The following is a 26,529-nucleotide window of genomic DNA, read 5'->3' as shown; positions in this document are numbered from 1 at the left end:
GGCTGCCCTAGTGCCACCTGCTGCGGGCCTTCAGGCCGGGAGCAGGAGCGCCAGCGCAGCTGGAACAGTGAGTTCTCTGGAGAAAGCGAGGGCGGGTGAAGCTGCTCAGGTCACCTGCAGGAGAGCGGCCCCCCAGTCCCGGGCCAGCGCAGCACCCATCATGACCACCTGTCATTTGTGGGTGAGGACACCAAACACATCTCAAGGCCCTAACTGCAACTGAAGAAAAATTATCAATACTATTGGAATACTAAGCAAACTTTTTGATTACTCTGCCATTGGAGTCAACTATCAGATTTATGGAAAGAGTTTTCATCCAGAAAAGGTAAGATACCAAAACTAAGGAGTCTTCCATAGCCTCGTGATTTAAAATGGTCCCCCTGCTTCCTGCTGGGAGTGCTGGCCTCAGGCCCCACCCAGTCCTGCTGGGTCATCGCACTTTAACAAGATCCAGGGTGACTGCATCTTTGAGAGACACCATCCTGAATCTTTACTAGGTTCCTGCACTTTACTGGAGATGTCTGAAAACCAAAACAAACCGAAAACCCGCAAAATTTCAGAATAAAGGACCAGCCAAGTCAGGAGGCAGCCTTACCAAGAGGTGCGTGTGTGCACGCGCGTGTGCACACACATTCTCTCTCCCACTGTGTGCGTCCTTGTCCCGCCCGAGCCCCTGTGAATGCCCTTGAGGCCTGGCGTGCCCACTGTACGCACTTCCCCCTCCCGGCCCACGATGTCAGCCGGGGAGCAGCCCCTATATCTCCCTTGGGGTCCAGCACCTTGCTTCACAAATACATGCTTCCTCGAGGGGCATCAGAGAAGGCGGAGCCCCCCCCCCCCCATGCTTGGTGGGACACTTCGGGGACACCATGGGGCTGTCCAGCTCAGGAGCTGCTGGCAGCTTTCCCACAGAATGTCTAAAGTACTACTCAAGAGACATTTGCATACAGTTAGCAACCAGCATTGGCATCGTGAACACTAAATGCAGCTGAACAGGGTAAAAGATTCACATGGTAAAGTCACTCCCAGTGTCAAGTTCTACCAAATTTAAATTAGCAAAATTTAACTTCAGGAAGGCAGGGCAGAAATTAAGCTGTAACGGCGCTGCAGAACAGCACACGGATTAAAGTCTGATCACTTGTTTTCTAGGAAAGTAACTTCTAAGGAAAATAATTTCTGTAAGGGAAGACTAAAACTAGTCTATTTAGTTGCCTATGGAAAGTACATGACTTAAATTGGCTTAATGTTCACAGCAGAAGCTGCCTTCAACAAAAGTCTATCACTGTTGGGGAGTTCCTGTCGTGGTTCAGCGGGTTACGAACCCTACTAGAATCCATGAAGATGCAGGTTCGATCCCTGGCCTTGCTCAGTGGGTTAAGGTTCTGGTGTTGCCAGCAGCTGTTAACAGCTGTAGCTCAGATTAGACCCCTAGCCTGGGAAACTCCATATGCTGCACATGTGGCCGTAGAGATAAAAAAAAATTAAAAAGTATATCACAGTTGGAATTTTGTTTACAGAAAGAATGTTCTTAAGGTCAAACCTGAACTGGGTCAAAGCATTCATATTCAAGCGTCACCAGACCTTAGTTTTAGTTTCTGATGGAGAATTTGCCTTGGGCCTCCCCTCCCTCACCTGAAACATCATCTGGCCTCCAGTGCCGGGGGCGGGGGGGGGAGGGGGGGCCCAAGCCACGACCCCCCACAGGCCCACCATCCCCACTAATGGCCGTGGCCGGCTCTGCTCGCTCTCAGTGTTCACAAGCCCTGCGACGACTCAAGGTTATCTCCAGGCTCACCTGTGACTCAGCTTTGAGGAAGGTCACTTCTAAGAGGCTGTGGGCTCACTCGAGTGCCTCCGCTGCTCCCATTAGCACACTGCTTCCATCTCCTTCTGGAATCTTGCACAGAAGCCCCACTGCACAAAGTACATGTGCTGGAGCTGGGGACAAGACATTTTCCTGTTGGTTTAATGCCTTCTGGAGCTGCCCAGGCGTGGCAGCACACCCCAGGCCACGGCCCCTGCTCCCCGGAAGCTGGTGCAGCCAGGAAGCAGGGCCTCTGTAGAGTGGGTCCCGCTCCCAGTCCATGTGTGGAGGGCCCCCCTCGGGGATGGTGGCTCCTTGGGAACTTGGCCGGTGCCAGCCCAGGGTTCTAGAGGGTTTAGAAAAACTGCATGGGTCTGGAACTCAAATTACCTCCCAAGCTGAAGGGCAAAGCTCACGGGCCAGAAGGCGACCCCCAAGCCACCAAGAATCAAATAGGGGGCCTGGCGGCCTCAGTGAGGGACACTTGAGGGTGGAGGCATCGGGTGGCAGGGGACTGTGGCCCGGCCACACCAGCTGAGCCAAAAGCTCCAGCTCTGGAAGGTTTCCTCTTCACCTGGGTCACTAAGTCCCCAACATCACAGGGTCTTGAGATGAGCTAGCCTCTGTTAGAACCTGGGAAGTCATTTCATTGTTCACTTTTCTCTTATGAAATTCATAGTTTGGGTACCAACTGGTTTGCGATTTGGTTTTGCCTCCTGGGGGGGATCTGAAAAGTCTGTCGAGTCATCGCTTTTCCAGGTCGCTCAGTGTCACCCTTCCTCCTGTCCTCAGGGCTTGGCGGCCACCAGCCCCCGAGGGGCGACTCCAGAAGGTCCACATGGCCACCGCTAAAGGAAGAGCTGACATCAGGAGGCGAGAGTCCAATCTTCAATTCTTTCAAGTGCCATCAGAGACTTCAAACCAGGACTGCCTTCAAACCAGGACTGCACGAGGCAGTGCAGGCACCTCGGGGTCCACAACTGGAGAGACTGTGTATCCTGGGTATCCTGCGGAACCTGCAGGCTGGGGAGCGAAGGGAGCTCCCTCAGGGCCCACACAGGAAGGACTGGCTGGCGTGACTTTACCTAGAATGCGCTGTTACTACAGCTACTGCTTCCAAAAATGCAGCTGTTTGTGTGTAATTCTAATTTACAGAACTGAAAACTGGGTGGGGGGCAAAGTATATTATTACAGTTTGGTAACAGAGTGGGTACACCTCAAATACCAGGTTAAGTTAAATCAAAAGAGGCCGCCTCCCCAGTCTCTGCTCTTATGATGACTCACAGATGCCCCTTCCTCCGGCCTCCGCAGCTCCGCCTGTGTTCCCTGCTTCGCTCATTTCCCGTCTGTGCTGATTTTAGATCCACCTCAGTGGAATGTGTCTATGCCCAGACCCCAGGGCACAAGTACCCAGGCAGGGAGGCAGGGATGTGCCCCAAGGCCCACCTGTCCTAACACACAGGAGGCAGTCGGAGGCTTCCCAGATCTACCTGATGAGGTCAAGGTGCCCCAGTCTGCTGACTGCAAACCTGGAGAGCCCCAAAGTACCACGGCGACCTGGGGCCATCCCAGCCGGGCTCAAGGCGCTGAGCTTCCGCTCAGCCCTTTGCTAAAGCACATCCACGCAGCGTCTCCTCTGATGCAGACGTGAGTGGACAGGCTTCACCAGCCCTTTTACCGATGGATGGGACACGGGACTGCGGACCTGGGACCTAAGACCCAGGCTTGGCAGCCTCTCCTGCGGGTGAAAACCACAGGCCGAGCCCTGGACACATGCTCGCCCTCAGGAGACTGCCTGGGGCCTCGCTGCTGGCCAAGAGCAGACCCAGCCCAGGACCCACGCGCAGCTATCAAGGAAATTACTAAACTAGTTAAAAGACAAGTATTTTAACCTAGTTTTCCCAGTTCATACTAAAATAATTAATACAGGTCACCAATTGCATTTATTGGCAGATATCTAGAAAACAGTTGAAAGTTTCTCTCTCTCTCTCTCTGTATAGATCTTAGTAATAAATTTTATTTGGACGAGAGAACTTGTGCACAGCAGCTGAACAGCATGATTAAAGGCTGCGGCCCTCCCCAGAGTGGTCCCAGGTATGTACAGCATGGGAGACGAAGTTGCACCTCAGAGCCGATCATGATCAAGTTAAAAACGCCTGCCGTACAGAACACGTGCTCATAAATTTCCTTCGGGTCATGACCAGCATGAAAAAGAATCAGGACACAAAGACTCAGCAAACGCTCCGTAAATGTGGGCAGCAATGTGCTGCATTTAAGAGTTAAAATCAGATTCTACTTAGTGTTAGCATCAAGCCCTTAGGAGAAATCCAAAAAATATCTCCTTTCCCGCGTACGCACGTCGGCACTATTCACACGGCGGGCTGGACCGGCAGCTGGCTGCAGAGCCCGCAGGTCCCGGCCTGCGTGGAAGGAGCGAGCGCTAACACTGGATGGAGGTCTCTCCCGTCCCTCTCCTCGCAGCCGCCTCACAGCCGCGCTTCCATCTCGGTGGTTCCGGGGAACCGGCAGAAAGCAATGCGGGCCTCGGGGCGTCTCGTCCTCCGCAAGGAAAACGCTCGGCCAATTCAAGTTTCATTCAGTCAGGAAGACGGAAGGATTTAAGGCTTCGGTGACAATTACAATCCTCTGAGAATGACTTTCCCTTCGAGTCAAGGTAAGATAAGAGTGTTTACTGTACTTTCTCTTGACTCTGAAAATCCCTGGTATCGGTGTAGGCAACTTGCACCTGCAGTTAAGTCTGCGAGGGAGGGAGGTGCCCCCCCCGGCTGTCCCGGGCCACGTGGGGCGTGTGCCGGGCCTCGGCCCCCTGGAAGCAGGGAACCTGGTCAGGCCGGCTAGTAGGTCGAGGAAGCCGTGCTCAGGGCGTCTTCAGAGACCTTGGTGCTGGCCGGGTGGATGCTGGCGAAGTACTTGACATCACTGTCACGATCCATCTGAAGAGCCATGATGGTCTGTTCCACGGCCTCCTGGTGGCAGCTGGCAGAGGTGAGGAAACATTCTGCAAGGGGTGCAGGTGACAAGTGAAACCAGGAGAACGCTTAGGTCTGGTCAAGTGCAAGGACACAAAGCTCTTCTTCATTAAAAAATGCGACTTTTCTACAACAAACATAAGCTTTGTGCCATTATAAACAGTAATCCAAACCGATTTGTGTTCTATGAAAAAAAGTCCCCAAATGTAAGAGAATTACAAGATTTAACTTGTTTTTATAACAGACTAAATCTCATGACATTTAATGGCAATGATGCTAATAAATATATTGAAACTGTACTCATTACAGCTACTGATTAGCTCAAGAACACAAACCAGACACAAAGGAAACCAGAGTCTTCTCTGGACACTCGCTGCAAGTGCTGCTGAAAAATGTCAGTGAATCCAAAGGGTGAAAAAAGAAGCCAGGCTCATTCATCTGGGTTCTCTGAAGTCTCTTTCAGAGTTCTCTCTGGGCTTGGCTCTGGGGTTCATGCACCCCAGGGACATGCTTTAGGCATCGGGGCAATTACAGCAAGAAAGACCACCTGAACCCCGAGTAGCTTAGAGCCTGCAGCAAAGCAAGCACCAAGGGGCATTTCCTTCTTCTGCCTGATGAATGCAAAGCAGGAGGCAACTCCAACGTGCTGCCCACCGGACGGGAGAACAGTGTCAGGCAGGGTGCACCAAAAGCAGTAACTTTTCACATTGTCTTCACTGAACAATTTTTCAAACTACTAAGTTTGAAATTATTAAAAAAAGAAAAGTTATCTCAATTAAATGTCCCTTTCCTTGCCCCTTATTCTTCTGTGTCTTTTGTGGAAGGGACCTACAGCACATCCCTTACAGCACATCTCCAGCAGCACTGTCCTTCCTTCCCACTCGTTGGTGAGCCCCTGCCCCTCCCTGCCACCTCTTCTTCTGGGTCACCTGCTACCTTGTTCTTGTTTCTTGTTTAACAGCCCCACCTGAGGCGTATGGAAGTTCCCGGGGCCAGTATCGAATCCCAGATGCAGCGAGACCTACGCTGCAGCTTTGGTGAAGCTGGATCCTTAGCCCACTGCGCTGGGTCGGGGATCAAACTGGCAACGCTGCAGAGACACTGCCAGGTCCTTAACCCACTGAGCCACAGCCAGAACTCCCTACCTACCTTTTTCTAGTAGAGTCTGTCTTAAGGTCTTTGCAAGCAGCACACGAACATTTGGCACCCTGTCATTGGCCAAAGTGAGCAGGTGCGGCATCAGGTGCAGAGCAAACTGGTCCATGGGAAGGCAGTCATCTTCAATGACAGTCTGGGGACACAAGAAGTGCTCAGGCCCACAGGTAACCCTGGGTAACAAGACCTCTTAGAGGCAAGTGCTTCAGATCGAGTTACCGCTTTTTTAACCAATGTTTCAGGCACTTGGGAACTAAAAGTGATGCGGTCAAGTCCCCAAAGAGACGCAGCTCTAACCTGCCCCACAGAGGCCTGGCAGGCGTCACAGTCATGGTCAAGGACATGGCCGCAGAGCTGAGCAATATGGATGGATGACTTGGCCGTGCTGCTTTGGGGAGCTCGGGGTGGGGGGAGGGGTGCGGTGGGAGAACCCAGGAGGGTCCCCAACTCTGAGGGACCAGGTGACTCATCAAGAGCTGACAGGGGATAAGGAGGTGTGGAAGGTGACCCGGCCAGCGTGCCCGCTCACCTGGCAGACGAAAACAAAGGCCTGGCGCCCTGACCAGCGCGGGCAGCGGCCAAAGCTCTCCACCAGCTCGCGGATGAGGTCCACCCCAAAGGAGGGTGGTGCGGCCTGGTGCAGCTTGCGCACCATCTCGCTAACCTGCGGGGACACACACACGTGAGCAGCGCCCCTGCCCCGGTCTGCTGGCCTAAGACGGCGGCAAGGGTGACACGTACCAGTTTGTAGGAAATCCAGCGGACAGAAGACACTTTATCTGCACACAGGTTCAGGGCAATGGGGCGCAAATAGTCATAGACATCTCTGGGGCTGTACAGTTCCAGGAGTAAGATCAGCTGTCTACAAGAACCGTGGTAAAACACAAGGTACAGTTTAAAGACACAACAGACAAAAGCGGGTTCATCGTCTGAACAGCAGCGGTCCTGCCTCCTGTCCACAGGGTTAACACGTGCAGAGGCCGGGACTCACATTTATTTATTTATTTTGTCTTTTTTTTTTTTTTTGCTATTTCTTTGGGCCGCTCCCGCGGCATATGGAGGTTCCCAGGCTAGGGGTCAAATCGGAGCTGTAGCCACCGGCCTACGCCAGAGCCACAGCAACACGGGATCCGAGCCGTGTCTGCAACCTACACCACAGCTCACGGCAACACCGGATCGTTAGCCCACTGAGCAAGGGCAGGGACCGAACCCGCAACCTCATGGTTCCTAGTCGGATTCATTAACCACTGCACCACGACGGGAACTCCGGGACTCATATTTAAATAACACGCCTGTCTGGCAGTGTCTTGCCCTCTTGGAACATCAGGAAGCCGAATCCTGTGTCCACAGGGACAGCAGTGCATGTCCTAGTTAGGTCACTGGGGACCTGGGACCCTCTCCCACAGTAACTCTTTAGGACATCCTGGGATCATCCAGCTACACTTCGGTCTAAGAGGCTTCCAGCAGCTTGGGCAACCTCATGTACCCCCCAGGGCCCTAGGCAAGACACACCCCAGGGAGATGGGGACACCCGCCAGCACCCCTTCAGCTTCCCCAAGAACCATGGCCAGGAAGGGCCACTGGGCAGTCTGAGTGGATGCGGCACCACCAGTGAAAGACCCTGGGCACCTACGAGACTCTGACCCCCACCCAGGTGTGTGTGAGGTTGTTACCTCACGACTGGCAGGAGGTGAGCTGAACAGAGCATGCAGCCCATGTGCACACGGGCTAGGGTGGTGCTGCAGCTGGAGGACAGCCTAGCCCGTCACACCCAACTCGGGTAGGGAGAGAGGGCAGGAAACCCCATCCCATTGGTGCCGAGGGCTGAAATCCCACATGGTGGCAGCAGAAGCCTCATCTGGGGGAGGGGGCAGCACTGCCCGGGATTTAGCTCACAGGCTCTGCTTGAAGGGGCAGAGGCTCCCCTTGCCTGGCAGGCTCCACCATGTCTCAACTGCAGTCCAGGGCCAGGAGGGCAGGGGCAGGAACAGGGGACAAGGGGGGCCCCCCGGGGCCCGGCACCAGCAAAGGCAGCCCAGGGCTGGAGGAACCAAGTTCAGGGCCCTCCTGCCTCGACAGACTTGGGTGTAGAGGCAGAGGCCGGGCCAGCTGCACACACGTGCAGTGACCTCTGGGAGGCACCTAGACAAACACCACCAGCCCCAAATGCCGCACCCAGCAAAGCCCACTCCTGAAAATGCAGATCACATCACAGGAACACTTTCAATTCAACCCAATTTAAGACTTGAGCAGACTTTTCTCCAGCAAAGATCACAAATGGCTCTCTGCACAGAACGGTGCTCTCCATCACTCATCATCAAGGAAACGCACATAAGACCAAAATGAGAGGCTACTATGATGCTGGCACTTGCCTCAGAGGGTGGGGAAATGGGATCCCTCAGCCATGGCTGGCGGGAAGGTAAGCCAGCACAGCCTTGTGGAAACAGCCTGGCAGGAGTTCCCCTCATGGCTCAGCAGAAATGAATCTGACTAGCATTCGTGAGGTTGAGGGTTCGGTCCCTGCCCTCGCTCACTGGGTTAAGGATCCGGCATTGCCATGAGCTGTGGTGTAGGTTGCAGATGAGGCTCGGATCTGGCATTGCTGTGGCTGTAGCGTAGGCCAGCAGCTACATCTCTGATTTGTCCCCTAGCTTGGGAATCTCCATATACCACGGGTACGGCCATAAAAAGACCAAAAAAAAAAAAAGACCAAAAAAAAAAGAAACAGCCTGGCAGTTCCTCAACACATTAAACACGGAGTTACCAAGTAACTCAGCAAATCTACCTCGAAAAACTTGAAGTGAAAACTTGCACATGAGTGTTCACAGTGGTACAGTAATACTTACATCAGCCAAAAGGCAGCAACAACTCAAATGTATGGATTAAAAGCGTGTGGATTTGTAAGAGTGCTCTTTAGTCAGGGATGGAGTGGGATGGAGTCAAGAGCATGCAGGGTCACACCAGTCACTCTGGAGAACACGTGCCAGGTCACATGATACATCTGCGGGTGGGCGGCAGGGGGGTGCTGGGGAACACCTGCTGAAAGGGGCAGGGCTTCCTGCTGGGCTGACGAAGTGTTCTGGGACTACACAGTGGTGACGTGAACAACTCTGAAGGCACTGATGGCAAAAATGGTTTTGTATATTTTACCATAATTAAAAAAAAAAAGAGGATCCAAGAAACTTAAAAAATAAAAGCTGAGAAAATTCACTGCCAGCCAGACATGCATTACAAGTGTTGAAGGAAGAGGATACCAGACAGAAACTCAGACCCACGCCAAGCAAGGAAGAAATCCAGAGAAAGCGTAGGAGTGAAGTTAACCTTTACCCCCCAGAGGGTTGCCGTCAAGGCTCATCGGAAATGAGTCTGACTAGCATCCATGAGGATGCAGGTTTGATTCCTGGCCTTGCAGAGTAGGTTAAGGATCCAACATTGGTGTGAGCTGTGGTATAGACTGCAGATGAGGCCAGATCTGGTGTTGCTGTGGCTGTGGTTGTAGGCCAGCAGGTGCAACTCCAATTCGACCCCTGGCCTGGGAACCTCCATATGCCGAGGGTGCGGCCCTAAAAATCAAAACAAAACAAATTTTACCCCCCAACCCTGGAAACACAGTCAATCCATCGTTAGAACTTACTCAGCCAGCTCGGCTCGAAAGCGCCAATTTCGACTATTATCTGTCACCAAAAACTCCTGAAGTTGATAGAGATATTCTCTTCTTTTGTCAATATGAAGAAGCTGAAGAAAGAACATGGAAGAGGTCCAGTCATTTCTTTTACCAGAATGCTTAAAAATGACCCTAAATACCATGGCTAGTTCTTCTGAAGGAGAAGAGATGAGCAGCCACATTCAATTGCTTCAAAAATTGGTATTACGTTCAATTCCTCTGATAATTCCATTTACCTTCAAGAGTCTTATCCTCTTGTGAAATACTCGCCTCCACTGAGCTCTACTGTCCCTGGTCCCTTGAGCAGAGCTTTCCCAGAACCCTCCTGTGACACCGTGTCCCCAAAGCGCTGTGAAGACTGTGACTGTGCTGCCACTCAGGCAGGAGCCAGAGGAAGCACGAGGACAGCACCCAGCAGGTGCTCAATACACACAGACTGAGTGAAAACAATAAAAAGCACTCCTTCAACAGTCATACTAATACTTAGAGTTAGGTTTATAGTCAATGAGGGGGAAGCCCTAAAAGTTGATATAAAAGAAGCAGATAAACTCAACTGTACATCAAAAAGATGAGTCACACAGAGAATGTCTACGCTTAAACTCAGTGTTCTGACCACGTCTTCCGGGAACATGTTCTGACGACAAAGTGCTGAAGGAAATCTTGAACATTATGTGGCTGATTTGATGCTGGAATTATTATTGGAGGAATTAGGAAACGATTTCATGTTTGGTATAGAACTGAGCAAATGACTGAATGTTAGTGTTGTTAAAAACAAGAGTTTTTACAAGAAAAAAAAAAAGTGAAGAAAGGCGGGGAAGTGTTATTGGATTGGAAGTAAAAAATACCAGTGTGAACTAAGTAATTTTTAAAAACCCCCAAACCCATCCCCTGAGAGAGCCTAAAAGAAACTCCATCCAGGACCAGTGAGCACATCTAGTGTCTGGATCTTGGCTTCTAATTCCGCCCTCCACCGGAAAAGACCAGGGCTCCTCAGAGAAGCTGCCGTCTCCCGGCAGTGGCAGAGAACAAGGACGTGCCTGGAAATGAAGGGGCATATCAAAAGGACACAAGAGAGGGCTTTAAGAGGCTCCTCTTGACCAAATTTGATGCTCAGAACAAATAACAAAAATGGAATACATTACAGGGAATAAAAAAGCAATTCTAGAGTCCACACTGATACTAAAAAAAACTTCCGAAAAAAAGCAGAGGAAGATGGAGTTACCATTGTGGCTCAGCAGGAATGAACCCAACCAATATCCATGAGGTTGCAGGCTGGCTCCCTGGCCTTGCTTATGAGCTGGTTAAAGGATCTGGCATTGCTGTGGCTGTGGTGTAGGCCGGCAGCTATAGCTCCGATTCAACCCCTAGCCTGGGAGTTTCCATATGCCGCAGGTGCGGCCCTAAAAAGCAAAAAAAGCAGAGGGAAGAGAAGGGATAGGTTATCTTTACATGACATGCCAACTAATAAATCCAGGCGGAATTACAAAACCAGAAAATGAGTATTTTACAAGTCACACAGTAACAAGTGATTAGGCAAGAACCGTGTAAAGATGCAGAGACAAAAGAGCACTGGGTGAAGGACTCGGGCGGGGAGGTGGGGGAGGTGTCCAAAGTTTGAGAGCATCACCCACCAGGGAGCCATTAACCCCAACAGGAGAAATCGAAGACTCAGAACCCCCAGGACCCAGGAGCCGATGCCATGTGCCCGCTGATGTGACACCACATCATCCCAGACACGGTACATCAGAAAGACACTGGGGTCTAGACACAGAGACAGTGTTGCCCCAGGACACCTGACTGACCTGAGTCTCATCTACAACAATGCTTCCCAATTTCAGGGTGTGGCGGGGGGGCTTTGTGCAGAACTGGCTTGGCCTCTTCAAAATGCCCATGACAATAAAGGTGAAAAGTCAGGGGATGTGTTCTAGATGTGAGAGGACTAAAGAGACCTGATATTTAAACGCAACGTGCAATCCGTGACTGGGATGATGAGAGCAACTTTGACTATGATGCTCCTGTACCTCAAACCTGAGCAGCACAGCAGCATCCAGGGTTAAATGACGCTGCCCCCCTCGAGGCCAGAGATCCACATCAGAGGGGTGGGGACGAAAGGCAGTTCCTCAGACAGCTCCAACACTACTGAGGAGTTACCTCAGATGCTTAATGTCCAGGGAAAAGGTACAAATGCTTGCAACCATGATTTGACGTCATTTAAAAACAAAAGCATGATTTTTAAATTAAACACTAGGAGTTCCCGTCGTGGCGCAGTGGTTAACGAATCCGACTAGGAACCATGAGGTTGCGGGTTCGGTCCCTGCCCTTGCTCAGTGGGTTAACGATCTGGCGTTGCCGTGAGCTGTGGTGTAGGTTGCAGACTCGGCTCAGATCCCGCGTTGCTGTGGCTCTGGAGTGGGCCGGTGGCTACAGCTCCGATTTGACCCCTAGCCTGGGAACCTCCATATGCCGAGGGAGCGGGACCAAAGAAATAGCAAAAAGACAAAAAAAATAAAATAAAATAAACAAATAAATAAATTAAACACTAAAGTGACAGTAGCAAAACTGACCAGAATGGGACTATATATTTTTTAAGTGACATCTCACCATCAAACTCATGGCTATACTTCTTGCATGGAACATACAGAAACTTACTATGATGGTGGCATAAAGTCAAAATTTTAAGTCTACAGTGGAATTTTAGCATTTTTCTTCAAAAGGACTTAAACATTACCTTCAGAAAATCGTGCAAGTGTTTAAGGACACCTATTCTGACCTCATCGAGGTCTTTTAAAAATCCATTAAAAATTGGAACCAAATCTGCAGCTGTCAACTGATCTCCAAGGATGACGGCGAGCTCGTGGATGGAAAAGGCCAGTGTTCGCCGAACCTTCCACTGCGGAAGCAAAGTAACCGGGTTAGGAAGCAGAGTCTTGGTGCTTTAACTTACAGACAATACACGGGGGCTCATTTACATCTGAGTTCTAGGAATCTCAAGTTACATCAGAATAGTATCAACAGTAATGACAGATACCACGTTTCAAATGCCCACTTTGAATCAAAAACTGGCAGAGGAATTTTCCCTTGGCTCAGTGGGGTGAGGACCTGGTGGTGTCACTGCAGTGGCTCAAGTTGCCGCTGTGGCTCAGGTTCGATCCCTGGCCCAGGAACTTTCACATGCCGCGTGTGCAGCCAAAAAACACTTGGCAGAAAAATTTTAAATCCCTGTGCAATATCTATCTTCTCCCTGTCATTTAGGAAGGACCTGCGTAGAGGTCACTAAGGGCATGGCCTGTGAGCTCTGAGCCAGCACCGGGGCCAACTTCACTGGGCTGGCTAGTGTGCCCTCCCTGTACTGCGCCCCTTCTGACTCCTGTGCAGACCACCTGATTAGAAACCACTACCAAACCTGTTTTTAAGGAATTGGCAGTTTAAGAAATATAAGAATAGAAAATCTCGTGCTGACAGTCCTAGTAAAGGGCCTACACTGTGATGCCTTCCATTTACAGGAACCTTTACATCCAAAACATCTTTCTCTTCATGAGGCTTTAATTTAAAAATTTTTTACGTTCTTATTTAGCTTGAAATTTTACCTGTTGAGATGCTGTTTAGGACAAAGCCTTTATCCCCACCTCAAACACAAAAATCTTTTCTTGAAAGAAAACGCTACAGCCATGTGCAAGGTCTCAAACAGAGAGGGCAGAACATCTGCACGAGCCCCGCCTGTGCAGAGCCCTCTCTGTCACCAGGGGCCCTTGGGGATCCACCCCAGCAGCCCCAGAGTCCGTGGACTAAGACAGAAAACAGCTGACGCAGGGGGTGAAATGTTCCATGGACATCGGGCCCATGTGCCCCTGGCTCAGGAGGGACTTCAACTTCAACCGCCCAACTAAGACACGGGCGGGATCGCCATCTGCAGCTCAGGAGACATTAGTCTCACCAGCTGCTTTCTAATAACTGAGACCAAGGTCACTGCAGAGCAGGGCAAGTCCTTGGTGCACAAGAACCAGATGGGAGGGTGGGGTCAAGTGGGCAAAGCCGAGGAAAAGAGCCACAGAAATGCCACAAACCACCAAGGGTCCACGTCTCCTATGTCATGTTTCTCAAGGGGTGGCGGGGCGAGCACACATGCACACACACGCGCACACACACATACACAAATATGCACATGCGTGTGTGCGCAACACACACACAGACGCACCCTCGCCAAGCTTCTCCTACCCACCCTGGGTTGCCCGCTGCCCGCAGGACCCAGACCCTGGCAGTGGTGACCAACTGGAGATCTGCTGAGGTTGAAAATTATCCTGGAAGAAGCACTTAAAATGCTGTTTCTTGGGGGAGGAGAAGCCCTACATTCTCAGGAACTAATTTACACATAAACCTTAGAAAACAGTGCAGTCATGAGTTAGGAACTTCAGCCGGTCAAACATGGTGCTAATTTCTAGAGCTTTAAACAAAAAGGCAGGCAGGAGGGGAAGCGAGTGTGTGGGCTTGGGAAGCAGGGCTGGAGGTCCCTCACCTGCATGTCAGAGGCCAGGGCCTCATAGGTCTCCCTGAGGCAGTGCCAGTTCTGCCGGCCTAGCGTCAGTGCCACACCCGGAAGGCTGTAGGCGCAGTGCTTGGCGATCTCTGTGTCCACCGTCTGTGCCCGGGAGGGGTCGGTCATGGACAGATACTGATCCAGCAGGGCCTGGGGCACCACGTCCTAGGGAAGACAGGCAGAGGCTCAGAGGTCAATCAGGTGCTCACTTAAACACACGGATTTAACATAGCACCTCAGGCAGTAGAGGAAATCCAACCTCACAGGTTCAGGGATCCAGTAATTGCAAAGAGGTAAGAAAACCTGCTGGGGCAATACGTAACTAAGTAAAACCAACTCTGGGAGAAAAAACAAGATCTTAATACAGAAAACAGCTTAGAGGACGATTACAACTGCTTACCAAATTTAAATGCTACATTAGAAATAAGACCAGGGAGTTCCTGTCGTGGGGCAGTGGTTAACGAATCCGACTAGGAACCATGAGGTTGTGGGTTTGATCCCTGGCCTTGCTCAGTGGGTTAACGATCCGGCGTTGCCGTGACCTGTGGTGTAGGCTGCAGACGTGGCTCAGATCCCGCGTTGCTGTGGCTCTGGCGTAGGCCGGTGGCTACAGCTCCGATTTGACCCCTAGCCTGGGAACCTCCATATGCCGCGGGAGCGGCCCAAGAAATAGAAAAAAGACAAAAAAAAAAAAAAAGAAAGAAATAAGACCAGCACCTTTCAATGGTGGCAAAAATTACAGGGTCTGGTGTAACCTAGGAATGTGGTACATCTGGCTCTCCTCTGCACTGTCCTAACAAGGATTTTAAAACCATCACCACCACTGCCTGTAGATAAAAATTTAACATCAACAGAAACAGAGAGTATACGCATCCCACCATCTGCATCATAGTGAGGACAGGAGGAACACAGGCACAGCTGCTTCCGTACGTCTAAGAGCTCTGGAAGGAGCTGCAAAGAAAGGGAGAACTGGGTGCCTTTCGGGGGAAAAGCACAGTGGCTGCTGGGGAGAAAAGCTGAGAAGGGAGGTGAATTTTGTCAGCTTATTATCTACTTTCTAAAAATAAAACAAATTCATTAAAGGAGTGAGACAATCTGCACATAATGGCTTGAAAATATGTCTACGATAGAAGTGGTGAAAAGCTTGTTTTAAAACACTATGAATGCCGACTCCATTTTTAACAAACAGAACAAACATAAAGAACAGACACCCTGGGACAGGGTCCCGAAGCAAATCACGGGCAGGTTCTTGAACAGCTCCACCAGCCTGCACATGCCCCCCTCGCAGCAGAGTCCCGAGGCACAGAGCACACATCCCCAGGTCCCACACACACCTTCTCCCATGTTTAAAATCTCTGACACGGGTTGACCTGCAGCTTTGAGCATTTCTCTCTGTGCTCATCTCACAGCCCTTGGAAACTGGGCACAATGGGGATGCAGGCAGGCCCGATGCTGCTGACGGAGGCACACCTAGGGAGCTCTGCCCGAAGAAGGTCTCAGCAGAATCACACAGGGACCCCACCACTGCAGTCACGGGTGTGAGAGGGAAGGTTTCTGCTTGTATTTACTCCACTGCTAGACTCCTCTTAGCAAAGCTGTGCTACTCCTAGTCCTGATTTTCAAAACATTCATGATAAGGAAGGCCAAGTATGGTGACAAATGGGTTGTAAAGTGGAATTAACGACCCAAAATACAGCATTTCTGGTCACTTACCTGCACTTTAGATCGCCTTTCCTCATCAGGACTAAAACCACTGTTGCTGCTCAAGTCCGAATCATCTCGAATGTAGCACAGGGCGGAGTCCAGGCTCTGCCAGGAAAAAAGTCACTTGAAGAACCACCCTGTCAGTTCCCTTCATTTAAACTACCTTTCTAAGTTACTTACCTTGCAGGACTGCCAAAAGATAAGAATACTTGTAGATTCCTTGCACTTTTAAATGCTTATCAACAAACCTAAGACCTCATAAGGACTTCCCCTGCCTTACATCGAAATTGCAGAGGAAGTTGCTGAATGTAGGAAAATAAATTCCAGAATGAATGTCATTAAAAAGTAAATTTACAAGTGATTTTCAGATGGCCCAAACATTGATAATTAGCTTATTAATAAAACAGTACTTAGAGAGGGCGGTCCAGTCTACTGTCTTACGGTAGGTCATGAGTGGTTTCTCTTCTATGGTTTCCATTCCCGGCTATTTCTAATTTCACAAATTTACTTTTTTAACAGCTCCCCCCCCCACCAAACCCCCAAATGAAAACAAAACACCTTCTAGAACGCAGACACACAGTATCCCAGTCTCTAAAGATGCTAACTGGTCAGGGTTTCGCCCTGAAGCACTGCTATTAAACAACCCTTCTAACTCTAGTGGGCCTCACATCGCAGAAAGCAAATCAAACTCTGCCAGAGCCCTCGGACATGGTGCCCCTGGGGGCGCGATGACTCCTCTCTGAGCTCAGCCTTCAGGCTGCTCTGATCTGCGACCACTTGACCCTGGCTCCCAGCAGCCTGTTCCTCCTCCCTGTTTACATAAACATGGGAGGGGAAACACTGACGCCAGGTGATGCTGGCGTGGATGTGGCAGGAAATGAGGGCAGGAGGGCACAGAGCAGCTCCAGGCACATGGGCAGGTGATGCTGGAAACAGTACCCACCCTCACACTCCAGAGTCCAGATAATCCCGAAACTTGGCCTCAAGTCCCGATCTTCTGCTCAGATACTGCGCTGCTCGAGGCAGTGAAAGGGTCCGCCCAGAAACAAAGCACCTCTCCAGAAAGAAAAGGGAAGAGTTAATTATTCCTGATAAAGGGCTTTGCTTCCAGTAAGACCGTCTCACTGCAGTGAGCTAGGTTAAATGATGAGGCTGCTGGAGGCCTGCAAGGGATCCCTGTTCCAAGCACCCAATGTGACACTCAAGTCACAGGGACGGGATGTGGTGACGATGACGACGTGAGGCTAAGGGGGAGGTGAGAACACGCTGCCGAGGGCGTGCCACGCCCCTGTGACCCACGAAAGCCTCCGGGCCCACCCAGCTCGCTGTGAACGCACGTTACCTCAACAGCATCGCTGATGAGTGGCCCGGTGGCGTCATGGCCCAGTCCACAGCCAGGGGGCTCGCCAGTAGCCGGCTCATCCTGAGGGGCCCTCCTGGTGGCTTCAGAGGCCTCGTCGCGGGCATCCAGGCTGGAGGCGCGCAGGGCGGCGGCCAGCACGTCCACCTGCGCTGTGGGCAGAACAGATAGTGAGCACGGCCTGCCCGGCAGGCTCCCGCAATGGAGGATGAGCAGGCCCCTTAGGGACACTGCCACCCAGAAGCTGGACAAAACCTCTACTGCGGTAAATCATTAGTTCTCCAAGAGAAAAAGGAAAAAACTAAGACGCTTCCGTGAGATTAACCACGCTCATCCACTACTGCACATTATTCGGCGTTAGTATGGAGAGAGGGGCTAGCTAGTGTTGGAGTCAATCTCAGGGTCAGTGCACTAGCTGCAGTGATGCATGACGAGACCGACAGGCTTACTTACTAAGCTAGTTAGCAGGAGAGCAGCCCCGCAAGCCCTGCCAACAGAAAACAATGGCAGTTACAAGGGTTTCTGTGGCAGTTACAGTCAAACATCACACGTCTCAGTCCACTCTGTTTTTCTCTAATTCTTTTGGAAAATGAAACTAGCGACTGGTCCCAAACACAGGGATCCCAATGAAGCAATGCCCTGCTCGCAGGACACCAAAACGACAAGTTACCAAGCAGCAGCCTGACGTCTGGCAAATGGTCTTGTCGATGTTGAGTTGCACTTTCTTTATAAAAGTGATTCAAAGCTAAGATAAACCTCCTTCCCCACCCAAATAAAAGAGGAATTCAGCCAAAAACATAGCGTTTGGCATCACGTCAAGGAACAATCCACCTGGATGCTCAGAAATTTATACATTTTAACTTCAAACGTATTCAGTACAAAGATGAGAAAGTGTCCCGCACCATTAACAGCAACCAGAGTAACCACTTGATTTAGACGGCCTATGACGTGCCGCAGCCCTGGCACCATTCTAGCCAATGGTTCGTGAGGTCCCTGGCAAAAGAGACACGCGAACATACAGGACGGTGACCTACTGCAGAGGCCAAAGTGAAGGTGTCTAATCACGCACATTTACTCACGGAAGGCGCCCTCATTCTTTGGCGAATTTCGGCTACAATCTCTACCAACCTCTCCATCGCTTTGCCCCCCACACCCTTTGGGAATCCTTTGTTTCCACAGTGAGATCTCAACCGCACGAAAGGAGACCCACTGTCCATCACACGCAGGTGCTCTGTCTACGTACACCCAACAGATGTGTGTGAGTGTGTATGTGTGTGGCGGGGGGCGGGGGTCCTCGTTCGACCTGCCCCTGGGAAGCACCTGACAAACCAGAGACTCTCACAGAACATGCCCCATGTGGGTCACTTATCAGAGGGGACCCTGGACTCCAGCCTGTCGATGCTCACCCTCATCTTTAGGTTTGTATGTTCACAGAAGTTGAAGTACATCACATGTGACGTTAGCTTCTTCAAAAAACTGGTTCAGGGAATTCCTGTTGTGGCTCGGCAGTAATGAACTGGTCTAGTATCCACGAAGACGCAGGTTTGATCCCTGGCCTTGCTCCATGGGTTAAAAATAAGGTGTTGCTGTGGCACAGACTGGCGGCTGTAACTCTGATTTGACCCCTAGCCTGGAAACTTCCATACGCCATGAGCACAGCTCTCAAACCCCCCCCCCCCCAAAAAAAGACCAAAAACCTGGCACAAAGTTTATAAAACCGGCTCCAGGACAGCCTGATGCCCATTTCTCCACTGGAGCCAAGAGGGCAGCAGATGCACTGCCAGACCAATGGGAGAGACTGAGCCAGGTCCTTAGCATGCCTGACCTCATGTGCCACGCAGACCAAGACCCGGGAGCAGAGCCCATTCCAGCAGGGATCTGTGCAGACACCTGCCCCAGTGACCCAGACTCGCGTGCAGTGCCGCCTGGAAACCCAGATTTTCCCTCCCTCCCTTAGAGGCTGGAGCAGCTGGTCCAAACCTTCACAACCTCTAACTCTGCCACAAGCAACAGCAATCCCCAGTCATTTATTGCTTTCAGTCAACAAATAGAATGACTCTTCTGGCTGCAACTGCCAGAAGGACTAATTCCTGCATTGGGCCCAACAACACCAGGGGGTGGTGGTGGGGGTGGGGTGGGGCTGGGCAGCTCCCCCTTCAAGGCCTCTGGGCAGCACCTCCCTGCTTTCCCCCCAAGATCTTACTGTCCAGCTGTCAGGAAAACATCATGCAACATAGTTTAGTCCCTGGTCAGAACTTAGTTTTCAATTTGGGGTTAAAGTACTGCCTTTCAAAAAGGTTGATTTTCTCTGACAGTTTGAAGGAAATGACTGCCCACAAGAGCAGAGTTAGAAAAGAAAGGGTATCCACATTCAAGGCACCTTTAAAAACTCATCACACCTTTTTTTTTTTTTTAGAGCCGCACCCATGGCATACGGAGGTTCCTAGGCTAGGGATTGAATCGAAGCTACAGCTGCTGGCCTACGCCACAGCCACAGCAACGTGGGATCTAAGCTGTATCTGCAAAACTACACCAGAGTTCTCAGCAACGCTGGGTCCTTAACTGACTGAGCAAAGCCAGGGATTGAACCTGCAACCTCATGGACTCTAGTCGGGCTTGTTACTGCTGAGCCACAACGGGAACTTCCTCAGCACACCTTCTAAAGTTTGAAAAGTCAGGCACAGTCACCACAAGTGACAGAATGATTGTTAACTATGCCCTCAGACTTCAGTAAAGCCAAAGGCTCAAGCTTCTGGGGCCCGTCTGTTTGGCAGCAGGACACCTGCCACAGGCAGTTCACGTACTAAGTGTCTCAGCCTCCTGGCTCTTCCAGGCTGGGTTTTTGTCTGGTTTGTTGTTGGTATATCCTCAGTGCCTAGGAGAGTATCTGGCACATAACAGGTACTCGATAAGTAATGCTGGGCGAATCAATCAATCAGTGGATACGATGTGAAAGCATGAGCATTATGGACAGAAAGAACAACCTGACAAATTTAAATTGTAGCAGGTTTAAGAGCCAAATTAGAAAGAGGATTGATGAAATCATAAGACAGCATTACTAAAATCTCTCAAATGCAGGCTGTAAACTTCTAGAACAATTTTAAGGCAGACAATATCAGCCATCTTCTGAAATCCAAGTCATGTCCTGAAACTCTTATGCCCATGCAGGTCTTTAAAAAAAAGTAAACTATGACAGTTCTCAGCCCTGCACAGTGGGTTAAGGATCCGGCACTGCTGCAGTTGTGATGTAGGATGAAGCTGTGGCTCCGACTTGATCCCTCACCTGAGAAGTTCCATAGGCTGTGCGTGCAACCAAAAAAGCCAAAAAAAAAAAAAAAAAGAGCAAACTATGCATAATATTTTTAGCTTATTTGTTTAAAAAGAATGTAGATTATTCAATATTTATTTCCATAAATATTTATTAAGTGTTCACTATGTGTCAGAGAACTAACTAGCAGCTAAGTATAGCAAGAATCCCTGAATAGGCTAAAAGCCAGCGAGGAACTTATTTTCCAGAAAAATAAGGAGTGTGTGAAAAACAGAAACATGAGCTACCAAGGTCTGATCAACTGAATAAAATTTCAAGTGATAATGACCATAAAATTTAAATAAAAAGCAGGCAGCTATAAAGACAGTGCTCAGGAGCCGACACCCCGCCTGGGGAAGGTTGTGTCTCGATCCTGTCCTGGGGGGCAGGGAAGACAAGGCCAGATTGTGGGCAAGATGCTGAACTGCCAGACAGCAAACTTCAGTGCCTGCCACCCAGCCACTGTCAGAAAACGCAGAATTCTGGGCTCAAGGGGTAAAAAATCAACTGAGGAACGATCGAGGAAAGTAAAGACAGGAGATTTTTTAGAGAAAATAATCCACTGCGAGGGATAAAAAGTGGGATCTTCTGCTGCAAATACTAAGGAGGAGGTTCGTGGAACAAGGAGGATAAATCGCCAACACAGACTCAGAGGCTCACGGTGCCTCATTAACTCACCGCCTGGAAAAGGCGGCACCACGGAGACAGAAAATAGACCAGTGGGCTCTGGGGGCGGGGGCTGGGGTACAGGACACCAGGGAATGAAACTGACCTCTCTGCCAGTTAAAACCAAAATAATTTTCAACAATCAAGGATATGAATTTGTCTTTCCTTCTTTTTCTTTATATGGCCGCATCTGCAGCATAGGGAAATTCCCAGGCTAGGGGGTCAAATTGGAGATACAGGTGAGGCCTACACCAGAGCCACAGCGGCTCGGATCCGAGCAACCCGGGATCTGAGCCTTGTCTTCGAACTACACCAGAGCCCATGGCAATGCCAGATCCTTAACCTACTGAGCGAGGCCAGGGATTAAACCCACATCCTCACGGTTCAGGATGAATCAGGTTAGAACCTCATGAATCAGGTTCTTAACATGCTGAGCCACAATGGGAACTCCTGAATTTGCTTTTCATCAAATAGATCATTTAGTTTTTCTCCAAGTGTAAAATTACCACAAAAAAATCTTTAAAACTCATAGTAAGTTAAAGCCAAATAAAGATAACTGCTACTTTCACTTCCACTGAGGAAATTTTCAAAGTTTGAGCTTTGAAAAAAACCTTGTGAATTTTAGAAGGATACTCAAGGTATCACTTTGCTTTCAAAATAGAAAGTATTTCCTAACACTAAGCAAATGACAGTTGAAAAAGTTTAGCTTCTGAAACTAACAACGGGTAAAAAAATCCACAAAGTGATAAAGATCTGAGACTTGCAGGCTAGGGATTTTTTACACTTGTTTTTTGTTTTAAGATGACATTTCGTATATCACTGAAAGGTGACAGAGGTCGGGAAGGCCAGGTCTTCAAGGGGCACGAATAACAGGTTTCTGCCTGGGACCCTGCATGCCGAGGGCAGCTCAGGACCTCATTCTCACACAGACTGAGAATACGCAGTCACTGGGTAAGAGCTTGGGTTATTTTGACACAGAACAACCTCTAAGGCTGTTGTTTACAACAACAGAATCTAGGTGTCAGAATGTAACCCAAAGGAACAAGGTGAAAACTGAGAAGCAGAGACGCCACCGTGACCCTTGCAAACACCCACAGCTCCTACAACCTCCTGTTCCACAGGCAAATACGCAGCTCTGTCTACTGCGGATCGTCTACAGTCTTTCCTTAAAACCCAACACTGCGTCCACTTTTTATAAAAAGGCTAAGGAGACTGAGAGCAAAACAAGGTGTGGCTCAAAGATGTATACACAGAAGGAAGTGTGAACGTGTCAGAGAGAGTGGTTTGTGAATCAACACATCTGTATATGCCACCCTTAGGAACACAGTGACCAGCTCATCGGAAATTCACTTCCTAAACTCCAGATATTCACATTTTCCAAGACAACAACACATGATGACAAACGGACTTTTTTCAGGGCTGCACCAGGGGCATATGGAGGTTCCCAGGCTGGGGGTCTAATTGGAGCTAGAGCCACTGGCTTTATGCCAAAGCCACAGCAACGTCAGATCTGAGCCGCGCCTGCGATCAACACCACAGCTCATAGCAACGCCCGATCCCTGACCCACTGAGCGAGGGCAGGGATCGAACCTGCGTTCTCAGGGATACTAGTCAAATTCGTTTCTGCTGAGCCACAACAGGAACTCCCCAAACAGATTTGTCAAAGGTAGTTTTTCTGGGGGAAAGAGTCAGGAAGTAACGTGTCTTGTCAGCTTCAGAACGATGACCCAACTGACCCCATACCTTTCACGTCGGGGTCATCGATGTGTGGCTCGAGGTTTTCTATCATCTCCTCAAGCTCCTTCCTGGTGGCCATGGTGATGTTGGCAGAAATGGGGCCAGGGACTTCGGGCATCTCTTCAGCTCCCTCAGGGCTGGGCGTGCCCCCAGTGCCCTGCTCCAGCTCCATGTCCAGATCAATGTTGGGGAGCGGAGTCCTCCAGAAGTGGAAGGAGTTGAACAAGTCCTGGTCTGGGAGGGCCGGATCCTGTGCGCTGAAGCCCCCCTCTGACCGCGACACAGACCCGCAGTTCCCAGGCTTTCCGTCCCCTTCGTTGCTGGCGACCTCTGGCTGGGCTTCTGAGGAGGAGGCAGAGAGTGGGGCACCCGTTTCCCCGGGGGGCTGCCTAGGGCTCTCGGCCCCTCCTGTCATTGTGCCCTCCAGCTCCACACTGGCGCTAACAGCCGGCACTGCAGGAGCTTCCTCTGGCCTGAGTTCTGCATCCTCCAGGGCCTCGTGGTCTCTGATCCTTTCGTGGTTTTATTTGGGGAAAGAAAGTGCAAGTATAAAAATAATTACTGAAAAAAAATCAATGAAGATACTACATAAAGCACTTTGACAAGTTAACTATGAAAAATTACAAACTAGCCATACAAATTCAGTAGTTTCTATTACTGATAACTTTTTCCATCAGTTGTTCTTTAGACTAGGTATTAAAGTGTTAACGTATTAGATGGAGGTAACATTTAAGAATCCTTGGATTCTACCAACACCATGCAAATTTCAATAGTAAAAGAACTAAAACTGTGGGAAGATAAATTCCTACAATGCATTTTAAGCTAAATACATCTAAAAATTATCTGGTTTTTAGGATTATGGTACTGCCACTGGGCTCTACTGACATATCGAAAGCTGAGAAGTCAAACCTACTTGCTTACACAAAAAAGAAAACCTCTATACAGTATGAGAAACGACCTTCAATTACTATGTCACAAAATACAGTAAAACCAACTTAAGTGTAAATAGTTATTTTTATTTCTCCCACACTTTCCAGCTCTACTCCCAAAAGCTTTCCCCAAGTGGAGTCACACTTAACTGATGAGGAGAGAGGGTACAAGCTCCTTCATTAAAGCCCACTGATTACTGCCATCCTCTAGCAAAGCTAAAGCACTACCATAAGTTTTAATGTTTATGCTCCATATTTTATTTGACTCAAATTTAACAAATGTGTACTGAGCACCTACTAGGATCCAGGAGATGACACAGGTATTGAGGACTCATGTGTACGAGCTATGGATCTAATTAGGGCAGAGGAGAAACACACATCTAAGCAAGAAACTGCTAGCAAGTGGTAAGTACTTAGTTTGCGTGTTGAACACGTGCTTTGGAGGAAATGATACGGGTTCTTTAGAAGGACTAACAAACGTTTGAGGCTGAGGGGGGAATGAGCAGAGAGAGCCCGTACGCAGATGCAAGAGTGAAGGAAGAGGATCAACACAGTCAGGAAATGGAGATGAGTTAGGTTCAGAGATGACATGAAAATGAAGGACTCGAGCAAAAACTGCAGGAACCATTGTGCCCACGGCCCACAGCTCCAGTACATATAACCTCTGTGCCCACAGCACACACCTCCAACATATATATCTGTGCCCACAGCACACACCTCCTGCATATATAATATCTGTGCCCACAGCACACACCTCCAGTACATATAACCTCTGTGCCCAGAGCACACACCTCCAGCATATTTATCTGTGCCCACAGCACACATTTCCAGTATATACAGCATCTGTGCCCACAGCTCCAATGTATAACATCCAGGCCCACAGCACACACATCCTGTATATCCTCTCAGCCCCAGAAGACAGGAAGGAAGGAAGAGCGGTACATCTTAGATGTGTTATTTGTGAAAGTCATCTGAAGCCGTACAGGAAACAGCTGGGGCGTAGCTAGGCAGGAACCACGGAGGAGCAGGTTGGTGGGACCGCGTTCTGAGTGAAGGCCACGCACCAAGGCGGCAGAAAATGAGGCACATTCCACAGGTGACAAACCAGGAGGGCTTTTCCTTTCCTGGGGGCTGGAGAGGAGAGCAAAGGCCGGTGGGGGGGGACCTGCCAAGACTTCCAGACTCCTGGCCAGAACTACTGGGTGACGGCTGCAGCCCCAACCATCAATGACCCGTGCAGAAACAGCTTGTGTCAGAAGACAGGCTGGGTTAGGGTCTAGGGCGAACTCTAGGTGTGGTGTCCATGGGGCGGGTCTGGAGGACGACTTACAAGGGCATGTGAGGGTGGGGCCTACGTGTGTGCGAGAGGCAAGAAATCCCAAAGTGAGGCACACGTGACAGGCAGGCAGCGTAACAGAGAAAGGTGCTTTTCCTGTACAAAAGGATGCTTAAATGGGCATTTTATAGGCTCAGAGAGAAAGGTCAGAAGGAGTGAAGGAACTGGAGACACAGGAGACTCAAGAAATAACTGGTAAAGCAATATGTTTCTGTGAGGGAGGAACAGGGGCTCGAGAACAGGGGTGGACTGCTGATTAAATGGGTGAAGAGATACCTCTTTTCAAGAGGCATGAAAAGGAAGGAAGATGGACATGAAGGCAAATCTGTAAGGTGAGTGTGGGGAAGAAAAGGTGCTCCACTGAAACACGTGCCTTTAAATATACACTTATTATTTTTCTTGGCCGTGCACATGGCACACGCAAGTTCCCAAGTCACATCACTGATAACACCAGGTCCTTAACCTGTTGAGCCACCAGGGAGCTCCCAATTTACACTTTAATAAAAGACATTAACTAGGAGGCCTACCCAGGTGCTAACAGGTGATGTTAACACCTAAAGAACATCCCAGGTAAGGACCACCGTACATGTCCTCAGCTTCCTCATTAGGTTTTATCTCAGAGTTTAATGTTTTCAGACACATATTAAAAAAAAACAAACAAACATGATGATTACTTTTAAAAGTGTTTTGAAATACTGATAAAAAATTTTTTTACTGATAAAAATATTTAAGAAGTCATCTGGAAACAGAGCACACAGTGACAGCATTTAAAATTCTGGTGCTTCTCCTCCACTCTTATAACTATGAAATATTTATTATGCACTTATAATAAACTTCTGTTACAACCATGAAAGACACTCGAACTGCAGATCCCACATTTTCTCCTTCTTCATAAAAATGAGGGACTGGCCTTAATAGTTCCCATGCTAAAACAGTCCTGAAAGCTGGTGCCATTATGCAAAGAAGTGTCTTTTGTGTTCATGAATTATATGATATTTTCTAATCATGTCTATATTAAAGATTTTTTTCTTTTGTTTTATAAAACATGAATGAGGTAACTGGTGGAATGTGAATAAAATCTCTAGTAGATGGCTGTACTGAATGTTATAATTACACTATGGTTATGTATTAATGTCTGTTTTGAGGAAACATAGTGAAATATTAAACAAAGGTAAAAGCAGTATGTCTAAAACTTATCTCAATGGAATTCAGAAAAAAAAAGAATAAAGTAAGTATAATAAAATGTTAACAACTGGAGAATCTATAAGAAAGGTATATGGGATTCTTCTTGCTATTTTTATAGTTTTACTGATATGCAAATTTTAAAAATTATAGTAACAGAA

At 49.2% G+C, this 26,529-nt stretch overlaps 1 protein-coding gene across 2 annotated transcripts in view; it reads right to left on the bottom strand.

Annotated features, from left to right (window-relative positions):
• Positions 1-3,728: 3,728 nt before the first annotated feature.
• The window catches only part of PPP4R1 (protein phosphatase 4 regulatory subunit 1), a 73,678-nt gene continuing 50,877 nt past the window's right edge, over positions 3,729-26,529 (bottom strand). For both annotated transcript variants that reach the window (XM_047793709.1, XM_047793710.1), the window contains exons 11-20: positions 22,928-23,433; positions 17,194-17,363; positions 15,861-15,956; positions 14,127-14,312; positions 12,342-12,503; positions 9,584-9,684; positions 6,691-6,811; positions 6,479-6,613; positions 5,944-6,085; positions 3,729-4,823 (exon numbers count right to left, since the gene is read on the bottom strand). In XM_047793709.1, the coding sequence (XP_047649665.1) occupies positions 4,660-4,823; positions 5,944-6,085; positions 6,479-6,613; positions 6,691-6,811; positions 9,584-9,684; positions 12,342-12,503; positions 14,127-14,312; positions 15,861-15,956; positions 17,194-17,363; positions 22,928-23,433 (1,783 nt within the window). In that variant the 3' untranslated portion in view covers positions 3,729-4,659. The remainder of the gene's footprint in view (positions 4,824-5,943; positions 6,086-6,478; positions 6,614-6,690; positions 6,812-9,583; positions 9,685-12,341; positions 12,504-14,126; positions 14,313-15,860; positions 15,957-17,193; positions 17,364-22,927; positions 23,434-26,529) is intronic.

Source organism: Phacochoerus africanus, chromosome 8, assembly GCF_016906955.1.
Source record: "Phacochoerus africanus isolate WHEZ1 chromosome 8, ROS_Pafr_v1, whole genome shotgun sequence".
Taxonomy (NCBI): domain Eukaryota; kingdom Metazoa; phylum Chordata; class Mammalia; order Artiodactyla; family Suidae; genus Phacochoerus; species Phacochoerus africanus.
Note: the sequence above shows the minus strand (reverse complement) of the source record. Positions and strands in the feature narration are given on the sequence as shown.